This window comes from Xyrauchen texanus, chromosome 35 (genome assembly GCF_025860055.1).
Source record: "Xyrauchen texanus isolate HMW12.3.18 chromosome 35, RBS_HiC_50CHRs, whole genome shotgun sequence".
NCBI classification, from domain to species: domain Eukaryota; kingdom Metazoa; phylum Chordata; class Actinopteri; order Cypriniformes; family Catostomidae; genus Xyrauchen; species Xyrauchen texanus.
In genome coordinates this window covers 34,697,491-34,721,326 of record NC_068310.1, presented here as the reverse complement: position 1 = coordinate 34,721,326, position 23,836 = coordinate 34,697,491, and the positions used below count along the sequence as shown (strand labels likewise).

The following is a 23,836-nucleotide window of genomic DNA, read 5'->3' as shown; positions in this document are numbered from 1 at the left end:
TTCCCTCTTTTTACTCCCTCGCAGTATCTAGTGTGTGTGTGTGAGAGTGTGTATTATAAGCGTTTGTGATTGTTGACCTTTTACAGTATGACGGCTCCTTTCTCTCCTGTGAGAATTTTGAGTCAGGGAGAGACGGATGTCAGGAGATTGAAGCTGTAGAGATGGGGAGGGAGGGAGGGAGAGATGTCAGTATAAGATGAATGAAGCATATGTGGTCATTTCTTCTCAAATACTATCTGTGTCTTTCTCCCATAGGATTGACACATGAACTTATATCCCAGTGGTGAAAATAACACAAGCACGCACAGGCCGGCACCATTATCATATTTTAACCAAAACACGTCCCTAGTGGAATATGGACCTTGATCGCCTCGTTCTTAATTCGTTGTGGTGTTTCGTAAACTTGCGTAGGTTGAGAAAAACATTGGTAACTGTGCATAATGTGAGAGATTGTGCATTGTTATTTTCAAATAATTGCGTAGTGAATAGAGTAAATAATGTATGACGACATTTAAGTGCCACATATTATTGCATTACAAGATTTAAGGAATTGTTCACCCAAAAATGAAAATTCTCATCATTTTCTCACCCCCATGCCATCCAAGATGTGTATGACTTTCTTCTGTAGAACACAAATGAACAATATTAGAAGAACAGCTCAGCTCTGTAGGTCCACACAATATAAGTGAATGGTGACCTGAACTTTGAAGCTCCATAAAGGACATAAATGCAGCATAAAAGTGAATTATATGACTCCCGTGTTTAAATCCATGTCTTCTGAAGCTATCCAATAAGTTCTGGGTGAAAACAGATCAAAATATAACTCCTTTTCACTATAAATCTTGAAATCAGCAATCATGATTTCAAGCTCGATTACACTTCCTAGTGCTATCTTGCGCTCTGTGCATGCTTCAAGCACTAGGAAGTGTAATCAAGCTTAAGATCCTGATTGTTACTGCAATGACAAGATGTACAGTATAAAAGGAGTTACATTTTGGTCTAATGTACAGTATAAAATTATAGTGTATATAAGAAATCTTTTTATTTTTATTTTAGTTGTCTGTTTTTTTTAATTTTAAATTGGCAATGAAACGCTGCTGTAACATTGTGTCATATAAAATAACGTTACTTTTCAGCAGTTTTAAATACATCTCATTTGCTATCATTAAATTGCATTAATTTTAATATATTAGCATTATATTGTGCATTGGCCACCCTAGCTGTTTTTTTAAAAATCGACATTGACCATTAGTATACTTGTAATGGTTGATCAATATCCCCCCTCTTCTCCACATTGTGTACTATCATCTCTTTACTATCAATAAGATGTTAAAAGAGCAGCAAAGCATGCTGAGGTCACACCAATAGTAATATCACATTACTCGCAACTTTGAGAACAAACCCTTAAACTGCGACCACTGATTGCTGGTAATGCACAAAACTAGTTTTCCTGAAGTCCGAGAATTTTATTTAACTCTAGCTTTTAACCTCCATCTATTAGAATTCATATCCTCCAACTGTCCATCACTGCGGGGTTGCCCCAGTGACCTGTATCATCATGTTAGGTGGGGGCTGTAGGAGGGGTGGAGGGTGTCAGCGTTGCTTTTTTGATTGACAGGCTCGTCAGGACCAACCCATCAAAAGGCTAGAAGCAGTTACGCACAGGTCATTAGAATACTAGCCACGAGCTTCGGTGGGCAAGCTAATCAGAGCTGAAATAAAGAGTGAGATTGAGAGAAAGAGAAAGGGCTTATTTAAAGTCAATCCTATGCATAAATACATTACAGGCCGATATAATCTTAGTCACGGTGGATAAACCTCATCTCGATCTCGCGCACATACATGCATTCAAACGCAGTCATTCATTATCGTGTGCCGCGTCACACAGCTGGTCCGTCTTAGCCGCGTGTGTGTGAATGCAGATATATGAAAATATATTCATATGACACGGCCGTGTGTGTGTGACTTTTTACAGATGAAATAACAGTGTGTGAAATGGAGAGACACTCCAATGCATTCCAGGACGGTTAGTGGCGGTATTTAGCTGATCCGGGGTCAGCGCGTGAGCTTTCTGCCTCGGCTCCTCCCGTCTCTAATAACATTTTGACGTGCAGATCTGCTTTGAAATACTGTTTAAGCGTGCGCCGGTGGGAGTCGGCTGATAACTTTTCATTCATAATTAGCGTGGGGCGAATGGGGGCCGAACGTGGGCCGTTGGAGGGAAATTGAACTGTCAGTGTAGGCCGAGCAGGGGGCGAATGGTGGCGAGCACAGGCTGAGTGAGGGCGGAGCGCGGGGTGGGGGGCGTTTGACCCCATCACAATCCGGGGACCGCGTCATAATTTGTTCATTTGGTGCCCATCAGCCGGCCGCCATTGCGGCGGTGACCCCGTTCTTCTCAGAGCACACTCAGTGCAGTCCTCATTATGACTCAGCAGCAAGATAGAAATGCACGCAGAGATGCGGACTCGTGCTGTCAGTCATACAAAGCTGTACCCATACAAAGTGTAGCATACACAAACGCACAAGAACAGATACGCCCAAGCTTGACTTGTCATTGGTTTGTGTAGAAATGTTTATTGTCATTGTGACTGATTGATTAGATGTCTTGACAATTAGGTTGCCATTGTTTTGTGAAAGCTGTCAGATAGTTATTACAGTATGCATTTTGTCTGTATGCCTTACTCTATAAGATACAGAAATTTCAGGTTTAAAGACTACTTTAAATGGCATTTACTGTGCATTCCATATTGTGACTTATTGAAACAAAATATTGAGCAAAATTGTGGTCATATTAACGCACTTACGTTATAAGTAAATGGGGCCAGTAATTACATTAAAATACCATTTCAAAAGTTAAGACACAAGAGGTTAACATGGTAGTGTATTATAAATTCGCTTACCTTATCTGTCATATCCATTATTATATCTTCGTTGCCATGACGACGCATCGCTGGTAAGCCCTGTAATCTGTTAAATGCCATAACAATGGAAAATCCCTGATTTATCACACTAAAATAATGTTACCATGTATAATGTTTCCGTTTTGTGGCTATACTTTTGAAACTGTGTGAATTTTAAAAGGGATAGTTCACCCAAAAATTAACATTTTCTCATTGTTTACTCACCATCCCAGATGTGTATGACTTTCTATTTTTCTGCTGAACGCAAAGGATGATTTTTTGAAAAATATCTCAGCCCTGTAGGTCCATACAATGCATGTGAATGGTGGCCAGAACTTCGAAGCTCCAAAAAAGTAATGTTTGAAGTAATATAATAGATGTGTGTGAGAATCAGATCAATATTTTAAGTGCTTTTTTACTATATATTCTCCTCCCTGCCCAGTAGGGGGCGATATGCATGAATCGCTGTGAATGTGGATCGCTAAAAACAAAAGGAGAAAGTAAAAGTGGAGATTTATAGTGAGACATAAATCATCAGAAGTTATATTATAGATGTGGGTGAGAATCAGGTCAATATTTAAGTAATTTCTTACTATAAATCTCCACTTTAAATTTCACGTCCATGTAACTTTTTTCTTTTCCATTTGCATTCTTCGTGGATATCGCTATCTACTAGTGGGGCTGGTCAATGGTGGAGATTTATAGTAAAAAAGGTCTTAAATTTGTATCTGTTTCTCTCCCACACCTGTCATGTCTCTTCTGACGACATGGGTTTAACCACTGGAGTCTTATGGATTACTTTTATACTGCCTTTTATATGCTTTTTGGAGCTTCAAAGTTCTGGCCACCATGCACTTGCATTGTGAGGACCTACAGAGCTGAAACATTCTTCTAAAAATCTTTGTATTCTGCAGAAGAAAAAGTCATTCACATCATTCATGTGCATGTTGTCATTGTTGTAAAGTTCTAATAGACAAAAGAAAAACAAACGCATTCCTTCACATTTATTGTACAGCCATTACCATTAATCACAGTGACTTTTAGAATCTGACAGAATCAATGCAAAGACACAGACACACACGGCATTCCTCTAAATGACATTTTTCTCTTAAGACACCAGACGGACAGTATTCACAAGTATCAACAAATGAATTAGATTTCAAAGAGAAATAGAAAATAGATTTTTAATTCTCTCTGCTGCATGTCCTCTGTTTATCCTCGCTTTCTTTACCTCTTCTATCTCCCTCTCTCGCGCTGCTGGCGGATGTGTTTTGCATCTGTCAGCAGGTTTGGGCGGCCGCTGGACAGAGGATGCTGAGATGTGAAGGTGACTAGAGCAACTTGTCATCCATCACTGAGGTTTCCTTTAAGCTCATCCATAATAGAGCCCCTCAATCAAGCTCCCCTTCACACAGGAGACGTGTCCGAACACGTGTGTGTGAGACGGTACGGTCAAGGTTACTATTTTCTTTTGGTTATTTACTCTTTCACCGCCCTGGGGAGTTGACCACTTTATAGGACACAAAGTGCGTGTGTGTGTTATATCGGTGATCATAAGCGATGTGTTGTATATTGGGTTGTCCAGTCCTTGAGGACACTGATGGGAATGGTTATCATGAAGTGGTGGACACGACCTGTGTGTGTGTGTGTATGTGTTTGTTTCCGTGGCGTAAATCTGATCACCGTAAATGTTACGACCGCTTTTATCAACAAAGACTGGCTTGACACCTCCAAAAGCACAGCGATAAATTTGTGCTCTGCGTGTGTTTTTTTTTATTTTCTGAGAGAGCATACAACGAGATATGACACATCTAAATGTGGTTTTAGCTTCACAGAACTGCTATGTCCATAAAATGCTACTGTTTCAGATAAGCCAGCTCATTCATACTGTTAGGTTTCAAACCAGTTTAAATTCATTGTGGTCGTAGAATGACTAAAAACATACCTCTTCTAAGAGCACTTGACTAACTAACTAAATAACCTTTTTGCACTGAAAGGGATTGTTCACCCAGAAACTTCTGTTGTCATTTACACACCCTCGTGTCATTTTAAACTAGGGCTGGGTATTGATACAGATTACCTGATTCGATTTGAATACACAAGCTCTCAATTTGATTCAGTATCGATTCATACTATGTATATTTAAATTGTAATGCACATTTTGCTTACTAATGAAAGATATTATATCCCAGGTAATGCTATTAATTATACAGGGGACCTTCTAACTTGGTACATTATGAAAATATTAATTCAATTGTAATTTTCTAAAAAAAATAAAATAAACATTTTGATCACATTTTAGCTTTTTACAAATGAAAAAATCAGTTTATTCCATCAATAAATATTATATTATATTGCATATTTTATATTTTGTTACATGTTGATTGATTTGTTGAACATGTGCTAAAAACCAGAACTGTCTCTTTAAGAAAACTGGCCGTTCTGTAAAGAGTGTCTTTAAATGAGCACATCATATCGAAAGACGACTCTAATGGCTTTTCCTCGTCCCTTCTATGCGTGATTAGAATGAAATGTTTATTTTTTGTTGTTTTTAATCAACAACTAACTGTAAAGTACAGATACGGTATTAAAAGATACATTACTTATTTACATATGGCTTGTGTGGATCTCGTCTTTGACACTCATTGGATTGAGTCAAAGCAAACTTTTGTTTTCACAAAAGGAGGTATTTCAAAGATTTTGCAATCTATATTTGACATACATAAGTAGTTGACAGTGCACAAATCCAATATAGTTACATGCCAAAAACCTCAAATTTCATTGGTTAATGACTTCTCGTCACCACACGTCATGACACAAGAACCAGTGAGGTTTGATTTTATTGACGTGTTGCCGTATTGGATTTGTGCGCTGTTGACATGAGTTGATCACTGACTTGATTATTTGTGAGAGTGAATAATAACTATCAGTCTGTTCATCATACATAGTGATCATATGGCTTCAGAAGACTTGGAATATAACGCTTGAGTCACACGGATTACTTTTATGACACTTTTTGGGGTTGAAGCTTAAATAAGAACAATTCACTATTACAACTAGGCCTATTCTTTGAAAAGGCCCTTGTGGAAAATGCTCCACAGAAATTGGTGCAGATTCCTGCAAAATTCAAATGCTGTCTTTCGCAAAATTCCACACATTCCCTGCATTGTGCATGAATGCGCGATTGTGTATTAAATATTTTGGCAAATTTGACAAAGCTTTTTTCTGCAAGTATTCCCCCGCCCTACAAAATTGCACAAGAAAGAAAAAGTTATTTCTGTGCCTGATGTTGATATGTCCGTGTGTCTTGTTAAAACATTCAGAAGTGAGTCATGAAAGTTGTTCAGGAGCAGAAACATAATCTTAATGCATGCAACTTTTTATTGCATATGTCCATTTCCATTGCAATACGTTCATCTTTTATTGCACACCATCTCTCTATGAAACAATCCAATATCAGGTTGCAAATGTAATGTATAGCTCCGAATGACTGCTGTTGTAGAAAGCAGAGCCGCAGCCTATAAATAAATAGCAGGCAGAAATGTCATCTCTGTCCAGGTGTTTGGAAGTGCCGCATAGAGCCAGAAAACTGCCATCACCCTGCGTGCGATCTGTTCTGCTGTCACATGAGCTAGAGAGAATCCAGAGAGTCAGGACTAATGCATTGAGATGTCTGCTCTTTCCACACTCGTCATATCAATGGCAGCCAGTGTCACAGGATACAATTCAAGCATTCAGGCATGATGCTTAGCCATTTTTGTGGCCATTACGATGATTTTCTAGAAGCAAACTAGTCTAATGTCCTAATAATGTGGAAAAATTGTAATCAGACATACACCAATATAAACTACTTTAATTTTGTCATCATGACTGATGTTTAGGGTTTCACAGTCATGGAAACATCAGGAAATGTTTCAATTGTTTTAATCAGTCCTGTAAAAGTCATGGCAATGAAAGCCTCAAAAGTGAATATACAGTACATCAAATGTTTCTACTTGTTTTCTGCTCTGAAATATACTTCATCACTTAAGGCGTGGTCACATTTATCATTTTACAGCAAAATTCAGATGTTGAGCGTGTGGAACCAGCAAACATTGCCAAACAGATTACTTTTATCATAATTTTGACTTTTAATCACCTAATTATAACTTAGTATAACCAATTATGACTTATCTCATTTTGACTTTTTATCTCATTATTGACATAGTATCTCATAATTATGACTTTGTCTCACAATTATTACTTTTTATCTTTTGCAAAATGATTACGTTATATCTCAGAGCTTTGACTTTTTTATCTCATAATTGACTTAGTATCTCATAATTATGACATTTGATCTCATAATTATGACGTTGTATCTCGTAATTTAGATTTTATTCTCATAATTGAGCTAATATCTCGTAATTTGGATTTTTATTTCTAATAATTATGACTCGCCATCTTAATTATGACATATCATATCATTAATACTTTTATCTGATAATTGACTTAGTGTCTCATAATTTGACTCATAATTATGACATTTTATAATTTACTTTTTATCTCAAATGTATGAAATTGTATCTTATAATTATGACTTTTTATCTAAAAATTAGCTCATTTTATATGGTAGAAATGGCCTTACATAGATGTTTGTTTTGGGAACCAATCCTTCTTTATTTTGTTTTTTAGTTATTTGATTGAAATGGTTCACAAATGATCTGAAAGATTCATTAATGAATCCGTGTGAATCAAAAATTATTTTAAAAATTGGTTTCTGGTGTTCAAAAACGACTGGAAAAGTGATTTACTGGTCCAAAAATGGTGGGCTATTATATTTGTAGTCTTTTGACTTTGTTTACTTTGTTAAACAAAAACATTTGTTTGCTCTATAGTAAGTGGAACCACGTACTTCAGGTGAAAACAAGTGTTAAAAAATTGTAATCTACCATACACAATATACTGAAGATAATGAAGATTTTGTACTTTTTCAATCTGGCATACATTTTTTTTTTTTTTTTTAAATCTGGTAAATATTGCAAAAATAAACCCAGACATTTGACTACTTACCAATTATAATTTAAATAAATGGACATGAAATAATATATTTAATATATGACTTTAAATCATTTGATTATTTGAGAAGAAAAAGACCACAGAGTGAGATGAGACATGAAACTAGAGCAGCTGTATTAAGCTGGTTGCCTGGGAGAACGGTCAATTACACAGAATTGTGGTCATTATACAAAAATATACACCGAGGCTGTTAAATGATCCAGTTCTGTTCTGATGTGTTGTGTGTTTTGTTTCTCATTACTAATTGTTCATCAAATGCAGGTGTTTTCTTCTCCTCTGTGCATCAGTTTTGATGCTGTTGTTTGCCGTGTATGCGTCTCCCTGCAGGCGAGTTCTCCCATGTTCGTGCCGGAAACCTCGCATGAGCTGCTCCACAGGATGACGGGTAAAGGTCTATCCGCCCTGTACCGCTTCACCCGCCAGCCCTGTATCTATGGCAACAGCATGGTATCCCTGCAGCTGACGCTAAGCAACAGTAGTGACCAAGCCCTCGAGAACATCCACATCTCAGAGAAGAGCTCCACTGGACAAAACATCTATCGCTTTAACACTATCGGTGAGCATAACTTGTCAACACACTGAAGGGTTTGAGCGAATTACCTGTGGATGTGTTATGCAAAAGACGTTAACAATATGCATGGTAACATGATTTTAGGGTGGCAAAATTGCTTGCTAACCTTCTCTGTGTAAAGTTATATCTTTGTTGCCATGACAACGTAATACCGTACAAGCTAAAACACTGAAGCAACCGTAAAATTACGCTTTAACAGCACAAATAATGCATGAGTTTAACAGAAGAATTCATGTTGGTGCTTTTATAAAATGATATGCTTCACAGAACTGCTATTAAACCCTCCAAAAATTGGCCTCCTCCATTGTGAGAAAGGAGGGACGAGTCGAACGTTTTTTGTGGTAATCAACGTTATGCGTCAAATCCTGTCGTTTGAGCTTAACTTGCATTTATCCCAGAATATTCTTTAGAAAATAAAACTCAAAATAGATTTGGGATCACCTGAGACTGTTTTTGGTGTAAAAATGCTACAAAATTGTTGAATATGGAGCTTTTATGTGAGAACCCAAAATATCAGGTGGTAGAAAAACATTATTTGTATGAAATGTGTCATTTTTGATGTGTTTAGGGCCTGTTATGATAGATTCGTAATAATAAAGATGTTTTATATATTCCTAAATATGATATATTAAGCCCATTGTCCATATGACACATCTCCAACATGCACACGTACACAAACAAACATTCATAGTTTCTCTCCCTCCCTCAGGCCATATTAATCTAGCTGATATGATTTCAGCTTGTGTATCGATTAGCAGAGGTCCTCTCATCAAACACATGTCACACAGTAGTGCACAACACACAAACACACTCGCATATCCTATCTTTCCCCTTTGTTCCTCACTTTGTCACCTCGTGGGGAAAAAAAACAGTTCTTGCACAGTCTCGTGACTGACGTGCATGTCTCTCTTTCTCATCAGAGCGTTTGGAGCCGCAGGCGTCAGTAGCAGTGTCTATGGGTGTGGACTTCAATGACTCCACACAAGCAGCAAACTTCCAGCTGTGGTAAGAAGAATTCACTGCTAATGTGTAACATACACTGTTATATACAGCATACATACTGCGATACATACTGGAGAACATACAGCCAGAATACTTCACTATAAAGGTAGATCGATATATCGGTTTTACCGTTTAATCGGTGCAGATAGTTTTTTGGAACTGTCAGTGTTATCTGCAAAAATCGATGCCAGTAGTTCCTTTGTAGTGCCGCTGGAGGATTCTGCAGTTAGTACAGCATGGTTCTACAGTTTAACAGTGGCCTCTAGAGGTGAAAACGTATTCCTCATTAAACCTCATCTTGTGAAATATATGTTCAAAGTGTTCAAAATATATGTTAAACCTTCATCTGGTGAATACATAGGCTATAAAAAACTTAATTCGGTAAATACCAGAGAGTTGTAACGGAGCCAAGTCTCTTTTATTTCAAAATAAAAGTCCCACATTATTCACAATCTTCAACAAGTTGAACAATAAACAGCATCTGGGATGCACCTGCATCTTCGTTAATTTTTGACGCTTGTAGCCCCTTTGTCTGTGCTCATCATAGTAAGGAGAGGCTACTATCCCCCCCTTTTCTCCCAATTTGGCATGCCCAATTCCCAATGTGCTTTTTAAATCCTCGTGGTCATGTAGTGATTCGCGTCAATCAGGGTGGCGGAGGACAAATCTCAGCTGCCTCCGCGTCTTGACCGTCAACCCTTGCATCATCATCGTGGCTGGTTGAGCACGTTGCCACGGAGACATAGCATGTGTGAAGGCTTTATGCCATCCACCGTGGCATTCACGCCGAACTCACCATGCGCCCCACCGAACCACATTATAGCGACCACAAGGAGGTTACCCCATGTGACTCTACCCTGCCTAGCAAGGGTCAATTTGGTTGCTTGGGTGACCTGGCTGGAGTCACTCAGCATGTCCTGGAATTCAAACTAGCGAACACCAGAGGTGGTAACCAGCGCCTTTACCACCGAGCTACCCAGGCCTCTGAGACTACGATGTTTTATTTATTTTTTACATTCTATAATTCAATTCTAAATCCACTAGTGGTTGACTTCTACTCCACTTCATTTTTAGGGTTCTGCGGGCCCTTAAAAAGACTTAAAATGTCAGTTTTCTGAATTAAGTTTATAAAAATGGTATAACAAAAAGTCCTAATTATCATTTAAAGAGGTCTTAAAATTTGGGGAAGGAAAGATGGGAATCACGATATGGCCTAACGTGATTATTAAACTGCTAAAGGCTATGATTTAAATAAATGCATAGTCTGCATGTACTGGACGCTTCAAAGTGAAGAAGACATTCTCCAAGCAAGCTGATGATCTACTGTTGACGAAGCACTGCTCAAGTTTGTTATTTTACAATGTGCTGTGTGTTTATTTTGTAATATGTTGAAGCTGATCATAAGAGTACATATTTGATTTCCCTTTTCTGTTTGTGTGAGCAGCTAGTAGCACAGAAATGTCAAAATTAGAGTCTGCAGTGTATTTAGATTTGATTATAGTTTAAAGTCCTGCATTATGCACCAACTCGTTTCACGTCTGGCTATTACTGATATTTTGTTTGCACAATAAACTTTATCTAGGATTTCATTCAATCTGGAACCTTGTAGCCCCTATGTCTGGGCTGCCCTGTCACAGAAAGGAAAGACTAAGAACTTTTTTTACACATTCAATAAATTGATTTAAACTATAAAAATATAGACAAAGTAATCAGTGATCTCCTTTATTTTAAAACAGTTTCAACGTATCAGCAAAATCCAATATTGGCTACCCTGAGAATGAGGCATCGTGGTATTTGCTTTATTAAAAAAATGATGTTCCGTGAAAACCCCAAACATTAGCCATTAGCATGTCCTTAAACAGATTAAATTACTGTTGTTCATTATCCCTACACATGCAGAAATAAGACAAAATTAATCATTCCTCATTTCCAAAATGTTTTTTTTTAAAGAAATTATTACTGAACAGTGTGAACAGTAATAATATGCATTACATTTCTTAAATAATCTAATTCGGAATGATTACACTTCTACACAAAGCTTGTAATTGTTTTTTCTTTTTTGATTACTCTGGAGGGTTTTGTGATCGATACAGTGAAATAGCCAGGCATGAATAACATCACCATAAACAGTCGAGCAACAGAGAGAGAGAGAGAGAGAGAGAGTGCTAGATTATGTGTGCTTATTGAGCCAATGTGTGTTCAATGACATGGAGACGAGCGGGCAGGTCAGGTCAGGCCTGCATGCGTATCTGTGTGGCCCGAGACGAGAGCTGAGCTCAGGGAGTTAGTTTAAGTAGGGCTTCGGCCCCTCTCTATCTCCACCACATCAAGAGATTATGCCGTATTACAAATAAATACCTGGATTTACTTTGCAAGGTGATCCCTAGCCTGCTTATTTGGTGTCTGTATCTTTTCATGCCTGTTTTCCCTCATGACCTGATCTCCGGGGTGACCCTGTACTCCCACTCCTGGATTCACTCCTTATTTGCTTCCTTTTTCCTTCATGATGGGTCTTTAAATGTCTGATTTAGTCTTCATCGGAGTATGTGACAGTCTTCTTTGCTCCGGCAGGCCACAGATAGTCAACAGTCATAATGCATATCAATACAGATATCCAAATCGAAGAAACTGTTTTTTGCTTTTCATATCTTGAAAGCAGCTTCTTTCTCCCTCTTCTTTCTCGGTGTCTTTCATCTCTTTCTGTCAGTGGAACTGCAATGATTGATCTTATGGTGTGGTCATAACATTTCTATTTCTGAGGTAATTGGTTAAGTAAATTGGCAAATCTGTCAATTGATAACTTTTCTCCCTAATTCGGCATGCCCACTTCCCACTGCTTACTAGGTCCTCATGGTGCGGTTACTCACTTCAATCCGGGTGGTAGAGGACGAGTCTCAGTTGTCTCCGCTTCTGAGATAGTCAATCCAAGTATCTTATCACATGGCTCACTGTTCATGACACCGCGGAGACTCGCAGCATGTGGAGACTTCATGCTATTCTCCGCAATCCACGCACAGTTTTCCACGCGCCCCATTGAGAGCATGAACCACTAATCGCGACCTCGAGGAGGTTAACCCATGTGACTGTACCCTCCCTAGCAATCGGGCCAATTTGGTTGCTTAGGAGACCTGGCGGAGTCACTCAGCATACCCTGGATTCGAACTCGTGACTCCCAGGGGTGGTAGTCAGCGTAAATACTCGCTGAGCTACCCAGGCCCCATTTTGGGCTTGTTTTTAGTTAAAATCAAATTTTAAGTTTTGTCAGGTTATTATTGGAATTTTGGTTGAACAATAAACTTCATTCGGGTTTTATTCATTTTGGACTCTTTTAGCCTCTATTTCTGTGCAGGTCATATTAAGGAAATATTTTGTTTTTAACTATCGACCGATTAATCGGTTATCAGCCTTTTCCACAACCTTAGTTATTGTATCGGCAAAATCCACAATATGTGTCCATATGGCCTTATTGAAAGAGTGTACTTGGAATGTAAAGCTGAACCTTTGCACGCGATGTAACGGGATGCGGAAAAACTAAGTATATACCCTAAGGTTTTGTATCATACAAAGCTTACCAATTTAAGGATTATGACTTGCCTTTTGTGGTATGCTTAATGCAAATATAAAAAAGCTGTTTTCATTCGGTTTGGCTTCTTCACTATTTTAGTTTTGGCATAAAAGCATGACAAGTCGTAATAACAAATGCCCTACTTGGATGTAGGGTGCTCTTGAATGCAGCAAGAAAGCACTCTATAAAGGGATAACACAGTCAAGCAAACCCTGGAAGAGCAGATGTGTGTTGATGGCGTGACCGATGCTTTCGCTCTTCTTTCACAGTACTAAAGAAGATGAATTCTGTGTGTCCATCCAGCCTGCGGTAGGAGAGCTACTGCTGCCTATCACGATGAGTGAACCGGACTTCACCAAAGAGCAAGGTAACACAAACACATCTCAGCACTTCCACAACTCAACACCTCTAATATACTGCATCTGTGTAAACCATTACTGACCACATTTGTTATTTATGTATTTGCTCTAAAATGGCTTGAAAGGGGGATTATTCTGTCATTAGTTGAATCAAATTTTGTAATGCATGAAGGAAAATATAGTAGGAATCAGATAAACCATTTTTTCTCTAAATGAACACAAGGCATATAGCAATATTTACTTGCTTGTGTTTCTGTGAACATTTAAGTCATGACGCACTCAAATCATTAAACCACAAGTTTTTTTTTTTACTGATTATCTTAATTGGACAGTTTAATTCACGGAAATAAATCAAACTTAAAATCTACTGCAGGGGTTCTCAACCTTTTGCAAGCTGGGCCCCCCCAAAGCTGGTTCATTGCAGTTGGGGCCCCAGTGCCCCCCGCCCCGCCCCATGCTTTATTGTTGTTGTTATTATTATTATTATAATTGGCAGTAGCACCAGACTTCTAATGTGAGCTTGCAGGCATTATTATTATTATTATTATGAGTAGTAGTAGGCCTATCATCATTACTAGGCTATTGCTATATAATTATATGAGGTTACATGCTTTATTGTTGTTATTATTATTATTATCATCATCATCATCATCAGTAGGCCTATTATCATTACTAGGCTATTGCTATAATTGGGAATTGGCACCAAACCTCTGATATTAATTTATGCTTTATTATTGTTATTATTACTAGGCCTAATAGTAGGCATCATCTGCATTTTTTACAGAAGCTTGCTGGTAGGTGATGTTAATGTGAGACCTGAGCCTGCTTTGCCTTGCAAAGATCCTCAATTCTTGGCTCAATGTTTGATAAACATAGCCTCAAATCATCCTCGATTTGTGCACGATTGCGGTATTTAGTTTTGAGTGCAGTCGCTTTTGAGAATCCTGCCTCACACAAATAAGTCGACACGAAAGGATGGAGAATCTTCAAGGCGACGTCACAGAGTTCAGGGTATTCCTGCATCAATGCTGCCCAGAATGACGAAAGAGGGCAGGAGCTAAAGAGTTCCTTCAGTCTACTGTCACTCTTCAGTTCAATAAGCTGTTCCTGCATATCAATTGATAGCTCGTTTGCTGTGCACACAAACGGATCTCAAACCAATGCAAAAGAGCGATAATCCTCTTTAAAGTACGTCGCAAATTGTTTTCTCATTGCTGACAGGTGCTCAGACACTGATTGAAATAGGGAGGAGAAATCGTGTGACGTGCCTGCATCAGTGATAAAGTCTGCAAGGCTGGGGAACATGTCGCAGTTCCCTCGACTGATGCGGCCATGCCAGAGGTCTAGTTTTTTGTGAAGGCGTGCACTTTGTCTGCAAGGAGCAAAATATGAGTTTCATGGCCTTGCAAAGACAGGTTGAAATCAAACAAATGGCGCCGTTTTCTAAAGTCTATGAGCGCAGCACACACAAATAAACTAAATTGACATACTGCAGTTAAATTTCAAAATGTGGTGTTTTTATATTTATAACATTTGAATACAGTTCAGCAACATACATCACACGACCTGACTGACCAAGAGAGCTGACAATTGACCATCACTTAATTTACCATCCCTCACGATTGAAAATGTGACACTGATTTCATATGACAGTTCAACAAACAAGTTAATAATATTAAGTCACTTACATTTTAGACGAAATAATGACTGTTTTGGTCTATTTTAGCAGCGAAAATAGATCCGATGAATCCAAACAAAGATCACAGCATAGCCATAGCGCATCTCACAGCAATACTCAATCGTGTTTTGAATGATTCAGTGTTGTGAACGAATCGGTTGAGTCAAAGATTCAATGACCCATTCACAAACATCTGTCTCATTCTTGATGAATCGGCCGTTTGAATGAATCGTTTGAATGAACGACTCAATGACTCAGCTTAATGAAACCGCTTATCACCTGCATTTGCGCTCACTATCGACAAACCAATCAAATTTGTTCAAAACTTTTTTTTTAAATCAGTCCAAACACATTTTAATTTTTATTCAGGAGTTATGTATATACAAAACTATAACTTTTTATGACAGTAGTTTAGTGATAAAAAAAAAATGTGCCCAAAAAAATTTTTTTTCCAGTTTTTTTTCCCTTCCATCGTAGCCTACTCGCCCCCGGGAGAGTGTCCGCGCCCCCCGCGCCCCACCGGTTGAGAACCACTGTTTTATATGATCGCTTATTACTACCCTTGTTTGTGTAAAGTTAAATATAAAATTACAACTTCGATGCCATAATAACTTAGTGCTGGTAAACCCTGTAATCTGGTAAATGCTATATAGTACCACTAAATCCCAGATTTTATCACACTGAAATTATGTTAACACATATAATGTTTATGTCTTGTGGCTACACTTTTGAAACGGTTTATATTGTAGCATTTATGCGCTAACCCCATTCACTTCCATTGTTTTCATTCAAATGTATTTTTTTGGTAAACAACATTATGCAGTAAATGCTGACTATTGAGCTAATCTTGCATTGATCTTTGTTGATCTATCCTGTTTTGTTTTTTTAAGTTCAAAATTTCTAATCAAATATATCCCAGTTAATAAAACTATACAGAAATGGAAAAACAGAATGAACAGAAGCCAAGAAAAGAAAAGGTTGTTTTAGCATTTAGCTGGCTTGTTTGAATGCCTTTTGGGATCAAAACACACACACACACACACACACACACACACACCTGGCCTGTTCGAATACCTCTCCCCACTTTACGTTACCATTAGTCCCACATAATGAAGCAGACACATCGAAAGAAACAGCAGATTTGATTTTTCATTTGCGCTCAATGTATTCCTGCCTTGTCTTTTTAGAGAGTGTCTATACCTTCACTCGGGACAACACACACACATCTTAATGAGTGAAGAGAGTTCTTCCCGCCTCACTATTTACAGATGAGGAACAGGAAGTGAGGTGCTTTTTATAGCCAATCATTTATTCTTAATTGGGTGCTGTGGCAAAGGCTTTTAGCATAAGCCGTGCTATATTCATTTACTCTACGTCTACAATAGAGCCTAATGGACAGATTTAAGACATTACATGAGCACTCTCCAAAACCTCGCCCCCTGAACGAGGAGAGCGTGTGCGTTTGCATGTATCACTGTGCGCTCTCACATTCTCGCCGTTTGAAAGCAACGCTGAAGTGGCTCGACGTTTGTGCCTTTCAGAGGAAAAGCACCCGCTCGGTCTGTTTTCTAAGTGAAACACAACATTCTAATTTAGTCCAGTTTGGGCGCATTAAGCGTTATATTGTGTGTTTTGTTGAAGAAGCTCGTTAAGGAACAGCAGTACGCTGCTTTTATGTGCTTGTTACCGCTCGACGAGGCTTATTCATGCCGTCTCTGGCTAATGTCCTGAACGGCCACCATGTTTTTCTCCTCGTGTTAGTCTTAATCAAGTCTAGTCCTCCAATGCGCCCTACAAATATTGCATGCTCTTACTGAAGGTTGAAATGATTTTAACCTTCTGCACCCTTCGTTCTGCACTCGTCAAATGGTAAATATGACCGAATGCACACACACATGCTTTTTGCAGATATTTCTGTAACTCTACAGTGTAAGGAACTGAAGTTGGGTGTCTCATTGAACATTCCCAAAGCCTCATGTGCTGCATATGCGAGCATATTTAGCAAACAGTTCACCTGCTAATAGTTTGCTTGCTAGCTAATTTAGAATATTTGAATGTGTATGCATCAAAATCTGTCATATATATATATATATATTTTAAAGTAAAAAAATCCAGTATATTCAGACAAAACTTACCAACTTGCTAAAATGTACTAGCTACCCAAGTATTAGCTCTAGTAGTTTGTTAGCTAGCCGATTTAATATATAATTTACAATATTCAGATTGTCAGTGCTTCAAAATGTATCTGTAATACAAATTTTAAAAAGTTTAAACTTTAAAAAAAAAAAATCATATATATATATATATATATATATATATATAATAATAATTAAAAAAACATGTGAAATCAAAGTTCCATAGGAAATACATATGGGTCATTTTGACCCCCTTTATGCAGTCTTGGGGTAGTGATTGAGCATGTAATTTGTTTTCTGAAACTAACCAAGAAATATGAAAATGACATTGGTGAGATTTTTGAGGCTTTCACAGAAAATCAAGGAATTCATATTTTTATTGATAAAATCTTTATAAAGACCTCTTCGGGTCAGTTTGAAGTCCTTTTTACAATCTAGAGTTAAAAAGATAATTCTAAAAAAATTCTTTTATTAAACCATTTATTGACACTTAATGGCTCCTACACACTACACAACTTTCAAAGATGTCGGATCGTGGTACCGTTCATATTACACAATATATTATTACACGTCATGGAAGTCGTAGCGTTTTCGAAATTACACGACGAATCGGCAACACATTACTAAACATTTCACTATTGACGAATCCCCGATGACCCTGCCTGGACTCCAAATTACGTTTTGAGATACGAAAACAAATGCATGATCATACGTTATGCATTTCAGAATATGATGTGTATGTTTTTAATCAAATATTTTATTGGTTACAATATGGAGGTAGCACCTCCTACTGAAAAATCGACCTATTTGCTTACCTGACTGTCCAAGAGAATTGGCAATTTCTCTCCAACTCTTCTCTTTCTCCACCCGGTTGTGCTACAGCTCAAATGAAACATCAAATAGGCGCTGGTGCTCCTGCCAATGTTCCACACATTTTTCCTGCATTTCTTCGGTCCAATGAGACTTTCTTGATACCGCAGCCATGCTAGTTGATGTTCAGTTGCAGGTACATCAGGACTGCTCCCACTGAAACTTCCTGTGCCCAGTTTCTTGCTCTCTCATTGGCTGTAGGTCAAAGCTGCAGTTGTATTCAGTCAAAACATATTTCACACTGCACGATTTGGAATCGCAGACGGGTCCAGATATTTAACATTCTAGATATCTCGCTGACATTGGCAACACATCGCCGCTTCTCTCAAATCGCGTCTTTGATAATTCATACATTGCGATGGTTGCTCACGGGAGCGAGCTCCGATTTGCCTATGATTTCGAGCGTTTGCCGGCGATCTCCACAAAACTGTCGCAGAGTGAAAATCGGGCCTAAAGTCATGTTGTGTAAACGCTGCATAATTTGTTCAAAATCACTATGAGTTTCTTTCTTCTGTGGAACAAAAAATAAGATATTTTAAAGAATTTCCAAGCTGCTGTTTTCCAGACAAAGCATATTGTGGCCAGAGGCTGTCAAGAATGGACTAAATGTATATCTTAAAATTATCACGAAATTGTTCATTTGACTTATGCGATATAGAAGTCTACTAAAGTCATACGATAATTTCAGCCCAAGGTATACTTTGGTCAGAACCCTCAGTGTCCGCGTACAGTTGAGCCGTTAGTTTAACAAAGCGCTTGTAGTTGTAATCACCACAAAAAAATGGGAGATGAAGGTGAAAACAACAACAGTGTATGTGAACATCACTACCTTTGTATAACTCGAGTCTTAAGTAATATAAAGACATGTTTATGGGTCTAATCTCCTGAAGAGAAATAGTCAAGTATATCATAGCAAGCGCTAACTGCCTGTGAATGCACACACAGTCAAATCTATATTTACATTTATGCATTTGGCAGACGCTTTTATCCGAAGCGACTTACAGTGCAATTATTACAGGGACAGTCCCCCAGGAGCAACCTGGAGTTAAGTGTCTTGCTCAAGGACACAATGGTGGTGGCCGTGGGGTTCGAACCAGCAACCTTCAGATTAACAGCCCTGTGCTTTAGCCACTACGCCACCACCACTCCAATCTAAGGACTGGCATTCGACTACACATACGGCAAGCATTCACATCAAAACAGGAGTATAATTTGAGCTTTAATGTGAGGAACAGACTGTAATTTAAGTTGTTATTCAATGAAAATCTTCTCCTCTACTATAGCTCTCAATTCCCATGAATACTTCCAAATGTTTTTTGATATGGTGCATCATTTATAGTACTTTCATGGTGATCTTTTTTTTTTTTTGCATGTTTAAAAAAGTAGTTGTAGTGAACTCTATTTGTTTGTAACAACCTGAGGGTGAGTAAATAATTGTCATTTTGGGCTAAACTCCTTCAAAGACTCTGTTAGCGGCTAATATCTGTATATTTGTCTCTCAACTCCACAAACAATCAACTGCTGTTATATTTAAGTTTGACAATTAATATATATATATTTTTTCTAAATCGTATTATTTCTAACATCAGATTACTTCTCAAAGTCTTGTTTTAATGTGGTGAAATCTGCTGAAACTCATCAATATTTATTCCATCGCTCAGGTAAGCTTTTGGGCATGAACGAGTCGTCTGCAACAATCACTATGATGCCAGAAGACACCTCCAGCCAATCAGTAAACAGGAAAGTGGTGTCTGTCGCCAACTTGGGTGTGGTTCCATCCAATCAGGACAACATACACAGGTAAACATAAAAATAGCATTTTTCTTGAAAGGAATCCTAAATAAATTCAGTAATCTGATCTGCTTTCCGATTCTATTATTGTCTTTTTTCCCTTCTCTTCTGATTTCCTCTTAATTTGACACTGTTTATGGCCCTATTTTTTTATATTTGTTTAACAGGTTTTATTTTCACCTCTTCAAGGCCTTCAGTCATTGTCTTTGTGTATGCATCTTATCTAGTTATACTTCGGGAACAAATTTGTTCACAAAATCTTGATAGAAATGGACCAAATTAGACAAAACCTCAAAAATATTTGCAGACTATTTGCCATAGGACATCCCTCTGACTTTGTGAAGTTTCATATGCATGCACGCGCGCACACACACACACACACACACACACACACACACACACACACACACACACACACATACAATAGAACTTGCTGATGCACAAACACATTTATTTGTCTCTCTCTCTAATATAAACAAACACAGTGGCGTTTGGTCTGGACTTTGAGCACTCCGGAGGAAGGTAATAAAGTAATTTAATTATAAAATATGAGAGAATATGAAAGCACCTTGAGGGGCATTAGAATTTTCCTCACAAGGACACGCAGCGCACTGACTGAGTGGAAATCAATGGCCGCAGGTCCATGGAAAAGACCTATATTTCATTTAGAATATGCAGTCTGGCAAATGAGAGCATGTCATCAATCACAGGACTGTTCCTTAACAGACGTACAGTACCAGCAAAAACAGCGAAATGTTTTACAGTTTAAAACAATGTTGCAACATAGTTACTTTGCGATTTGAATTTACTGTTTCACACACACACACGCACATGCACACGTGCTAATAGGTAAACAGAAATCAATGTGATCGGATGCACAGTTCATTTGAGCGGTCATTCAGTGTTCGAACATTTGAATGAGGATGTTTCATGTTCTAAACTCCCAACTGGTGTCATCTTTAACCTTAAATCACTTTTAATGGCTACAGTTTCATCTAGTGAATATATTTTTTAATATATTATATATTTTGTGGAATACCAGTGTTGTGAGACTCAATAAATGGTCTCTATTTCCAGCTTGATGGCCTTTTTTTTTATAGCAGTATACTTTTGTTTTGATGGACATCTCTAACAAATACATGAGGTATGGATTTATCATTGTATTGGTCTCGTGCGCATACACACACACACACACACACACACAGATGCACACTTTATGCAGTTGATGGTACCTGCTGACTTGACATAGCTAGTGGACTCTGTACTTTTTTGTGGGTTGCAGTTCTTTTACGCAGCAGCAGGGGGCAGCACTGCTTCTGCCTATAGACACAGAAGGTGAATGCAGGAAATCCAGAGGAGCAGCTTTTAAATAAGCTTGTAAAACAGAAAGTTTGTTCCTGTCTGACTCTGTTGCTAAACAGAGACTGAACAAACCACAATTAGTCTCATGTTCATCAACCAGCCAAACAGATGGATGATTTAAGATGCTGAGACACACATGTACCTCAATAGCCTTTGATTGTGTTTATGGGGAAAACTGCTGTTAAGTGTGGTGTAACAGACTTCAACTTTGGATGAAACCAAAATAAATTTAAGATGACAACGTTGAACAATGTAGGGATGTGCAAAACAACTTTGGGTCGTTGGGTTGTCTGAATGACTAGTAGACTAGTCTTAAAGGGATAGTTCATCCAAACATGAAAATTCTCATCATGCAATCTCAGATATCTATGACTTAATCTTCTGCAGAACACAAATTATGATTTTTAGTAGAATATTCAAGCTCTGTGTGTCCATGTAATACAAGTCAACAGGGTCCAAAACTTTGAAGCTCAAAAAGCACACAAAGGCAGCATAAATGTAATCCATACGACTCCAGCGGTTAAATCTATATCTACTGAAGGGATGCCCAGTAGTTGGCGATTTGTACTTAGAATGCAAATTGCTAAAAACTAAAGAAGGAGAAGGTGAAAGTGGAGATTGGTAGTAAAGGAAAGGACTGCATATTGATCTGTTTCTTTCCCACACTTACCGTATTACTTACTTGCTCAGCAATATTCTCTTCGAACTGTTGCTCCGCCATAACAGTTGTTGACTTGAAAGAGAAAGCTATTGAACTGGACAGTTCACACTAGTATTCGCTTTAGTAAAAAGGGAGACCTAATGATTGTGAAGGTAATGAATCTCTTATAAAAGTGTTGTTTTTTTACACACATATATATATATATATATATATATATACCTGTATTAGTGGTGATTTAAGAGGGAATACATTTAGAAATGCAACTTTGCTGAGAGGGCTTTAACATGCTGTTTTAGTGGTAACTGTCAGCACTATAAGAAGTTAAGTTTCTAAATCAATCCATGTTGTGCTGCCATTAAAATGATTAAAGATAAAGAAAACTTCTAGATAAACTCATAGGCAGTCCCTAGTACATGTGCAGTTGATACGTATATAAAATGCAGAACGAGATGTTCTTGATCCACAAGTTTCGATCGGATTTGGTAGAAAAACACAAAATAACAGGTGGAACAACATCTGTCCCTTTTTAAAATGCAGATCGGAGTTCATCAAGGGTTTGTGCTTGGCCCTTTTGCTTTCCTTGCATGTTCTTCTGTTCTATTCTCACAAAGTTGTCACAATTCCCTTGAGAAGAGCTTAATGATCTCACCAGGACATTGTGTTTCATGCATGCTCTTGTTATTGAGTTTTTTACTTTTATCCTTCTACGTGTTATTAACCTACAGTATGTGTTAGTGTGGGAAATGTATGTGTGTGAGAGGAAGAGAGGCTTGTCCTTCATTTTTCATAGGGACAGCTGGTCATCTGGTCTCTCAGATTAACCTCTATAGTACAGAGGACTCTTAAAACAAACACACACACACACATACAAACACACACACAAACATACTTGACACAACCATTTGGCAATCGATGACCAAAACCCTCTCTGCAGACATGAGGACGAAGAGAGAAGAAAAATGCTAGGACGTAGTGGAACAAGATGCCACACGTAGGGGCTGTTCACACAGGACACGTTCTTGCATTTAAAAAAAGCTAGATGCAGAGAAATAACTTAACATGGCATCATAACAGCAAAAAAAACCACCTGACTGCTCATTATTCCGCTTATTACACAACTACTTGCCAAATAAATAAATAAGTGGACATAAAGCCCATAAATGGGCTAAAGCACATAATTGGTAATCAGAAGGTTGCTGGTTCGATCCCCACAGCAACCGCCATTGTGTCCTTGAGCAAGGCACTTAACTCCAGGTTGCTCCAGGGGGATTGTCCCTGTAATAAGGGCACTGTAAGTCACTTTGGATAAAAGCGTCTGCCAAATGCATAAATGTAAATGTAAACTTTTGGTTATTAGCTTATTTTTAGTGATTGTTAAGTGATACAAGTTGGAAAGTTCGTAATACCTGGATAACCAGTCTGATATCACTTTATCCTCAGATGTGCGGTCATTGTTCAGAAACGTCAGACCACTGGATGGTCCGATTTGACCAGTCAGAATCGAGTATTAAAGAGAGCCTTGTAATAATGACATGTGCTTTTGCAAAATACTATTGCACTGTATTTACTCATAATTAGCTCGATAAAAATTTAGATGCCATACTTCTGCTACAAATCGGACCGATAACTGTTGTGTGTGAACTGAAGTGTGTCCACACTCCAGTCTTTAAAGTTTAATAAAGAAGCAGCAGTCATTTAGTCTCTCTCTCTGATTAGGAGCAAGTGTGTGTGTGTGTGTGAGAGTGCGTGCATGTGTGTGTGTGAGAGTGCGTGTGTGCGTGCATGTGGATCGATGGCGGTCCGGCAGGCCAGCACCAGGGTTCTCCTTTTCTTTTCTTCACACAGCCTCAATTAATTCAGTTCAGAGGCCCAGTGGCAACAGAC

The 23,836-nt window shown here is 38.2% G+C and overlaps 1 protein-coding gene across 1 annotated transcript in view; it reads left to right on the top strand.

The window, feature by feature from the left end:
- LOC127629052 (AP-3 complex subunit beta-1-like) overlaps positions 1–23,836 on the top strand; it is an 80,244-nt gene that overhangs the window by 47,705 nt on the left and 8,703 nt on the right. Inside the window, exons 23-26 of the mRNA XM_052106079.1 lie at positions 8,286–8,514; positions 9,450–9,534; positions 13,366–13,463; positions 19,800–19,938. Coding sequence (XP_051962039.1) covers positions 8,286–8,514; positions 9,450–9,534; positions 13,366–13,463; positions 19,800–19,938 — 551 coding nt within the window. The remainder of the gene's footprint in view (positions 1–8,285; positions 8,515–9,449; positions 9,535–13,365; positions 13,464–19,799; positions 19,939–23,836) is intronic.